Source organism: Aureococcus anophagefferens (genome assembly GCF_000186865.1).
Source record: "Aureococcus anophagefferens unplaced genomic scaffold AURANscaffold_130, whole genome shotgun sequence".
NCBI classification, from domain to species: domain Eukaryota; class Pelagophyceae; order Pelagomonadales; family Pelagomonadaceae; genus Aureococcus; species Aureococcus anophagefferens.
Genome location: NW_008705678.1, coordinates 13,389 through 14,949, shown reverse-complemented (window position 1 = coordinate 14,949; position 1,561 = coordinate 13,389). Strand labels below are relative to the sequence as shown.

The window sequence follows — 1,561 nt, the reverse complement described above, 5'->3', positions numbered from 1 at the left end:
GTCCCTCTACTGCGTCAAGGCCGAGGACTTCGAGAACACCATCGCGGAGTACCCCGACGTGTCGTCGTACGTCGAGCGCATCGCCAAGCGGCGCGTCGAGCGCATCCAGCAGCTCCACATCAACGCGCGGCTCTCCAACGGCACGGAGCTCATGGACGCCGAGGACGACGAGGACGTGCGCACGCCCCTGTTCCGCGCGGCGAACACGCGGGCCCACAACCTCGGCCGCACGACGAAGATGCACGAGACGCCCGCGGTCCCGCTGGGGCACATGGGCAAGACCGCGGCCTTCAACCGCTTCAAGACCGCCATGCTGGGGGTCGCGCCGGGGGCCAAGTAACTTTTACGCTAGCTCTCCGCCAACTTGAACTTTCTTGGGCAGCCCGTTGCTCAACGTAGAGAACATGGAGGTCCACATCGGGCAGCGCGTGAAGCGCCGCGCGAGCGTCGCGCAGACGCGGACCACCGGGAAGGAGCACGTCCTGGGCACGGTGGTCCGCGCCGCGGAGAAAAGCGGCTGGGTCGTGCGGTGGGACGGCGCGGACGAAGAGGTCCTCTCGAGCCGCCGCGTCCGCACGTACCTCGTCGACGACGCGGCCGAACCACCGCAGCGCAAGAAGACCGACGACGCGGCCGAACCACCGCAGCGCAAGAAGACCAAGAGCGCGGCGAGCAGCCGTCCGAAGCGTCGGCGGCAGCCGAGCGCGCCTCGGCCGCCGCCGCCGAGCGCGCCGCCGCCTCCGCCGCCGGCCGCGGCCTGCGAGCTCGGCTGCATGAGCTGGGCCGCGCGGCCGCCCCAGCCGCCGCCTCCCGCACCGGTGAAGGCCGCGGCGGCCGAAGAACACCTCAAAGACGTCGCGGCGCTCAACGACGAGCGGGAGCCGGTCGAAACGCCGCCGGCGGCCGACGAGGAGCCGAAGCCGGTCGGCGCGACGCGGCAGCCGGTCGACGCGCCGGACGAGGAGCCGGTCGCCGCGACGCTGCGAGAAATGGACGCGTCGGACGAGCAGCCCGAGGAGGAGGAGGAGGACGACGACGCGCCCCCGGCGAAGCGTCGGCTCTCCGAGGGCATGCTCGCGTGCGCGGCGGTCGCGAAGGAGCTCGCGCCCCGGGAGAAGAAGGAAAAGCGCCGATTGTCGTGGTTCCGCAAGCGCAAGGAGGACCCGGGCATGAAGGTCGAGTGGCACGGCGGCGGCGGCTTCGGCGCGCGCGAGGAGGCGTGGCGCCGGCGGGACGACGGGTCCTGGCGCGCGCTCCGCGACGGGACGAACGACGATTAACCACGGCCCCTACTCCGTCGTGCCGTAGTAGGAGACGACGCCCGCGCCGGCGACGACGACCGACGCGCCCGTCGCGTAGAGCGCGAGGCGCCGCGCGTCGCCGCCGAGCTCGTCGTAGAGCAGGATGCCCCAGGCGCCCGTGACGAGCATGGAGCACTGGGAGAGCGTCGAGGCGACGGAGTAGTCGAGGGCGACGACGGCGGCGACGTAGCAGCAGATCGAGCTGCCGTAGATCGCGCCCGCGCACATGGCCGGGCAGACCGCGGCCCGGCCGCTCGCCA

General features: G+C 72.4%; 1 protein-coding gene across 1 annotated transcript in view; it reads right to left on the bottom strand.

The window, feature by feature from the left end:
• Positions 1–1,289: 1,289 nt before the first annotated feature.
• AURANDRAFT_68412 (hypothetical protein) overlaps positions 1,290–1,561 on the bottom strand; it is a gene marked incomplete at both ends in the record, with an annotated part of 2,060 nt that continues 1,788 nt past the window's right edge. Inside the window, one exon of the mRNA XM_009044094.1 lies at positions 1,290–1,503. Coding sequence (XP_009042342.1) covers positions 1,290–1,503 — 214 coding nt within the window. The remainder of the gene's footprint in view (positions 1,504–1,561) is intronic.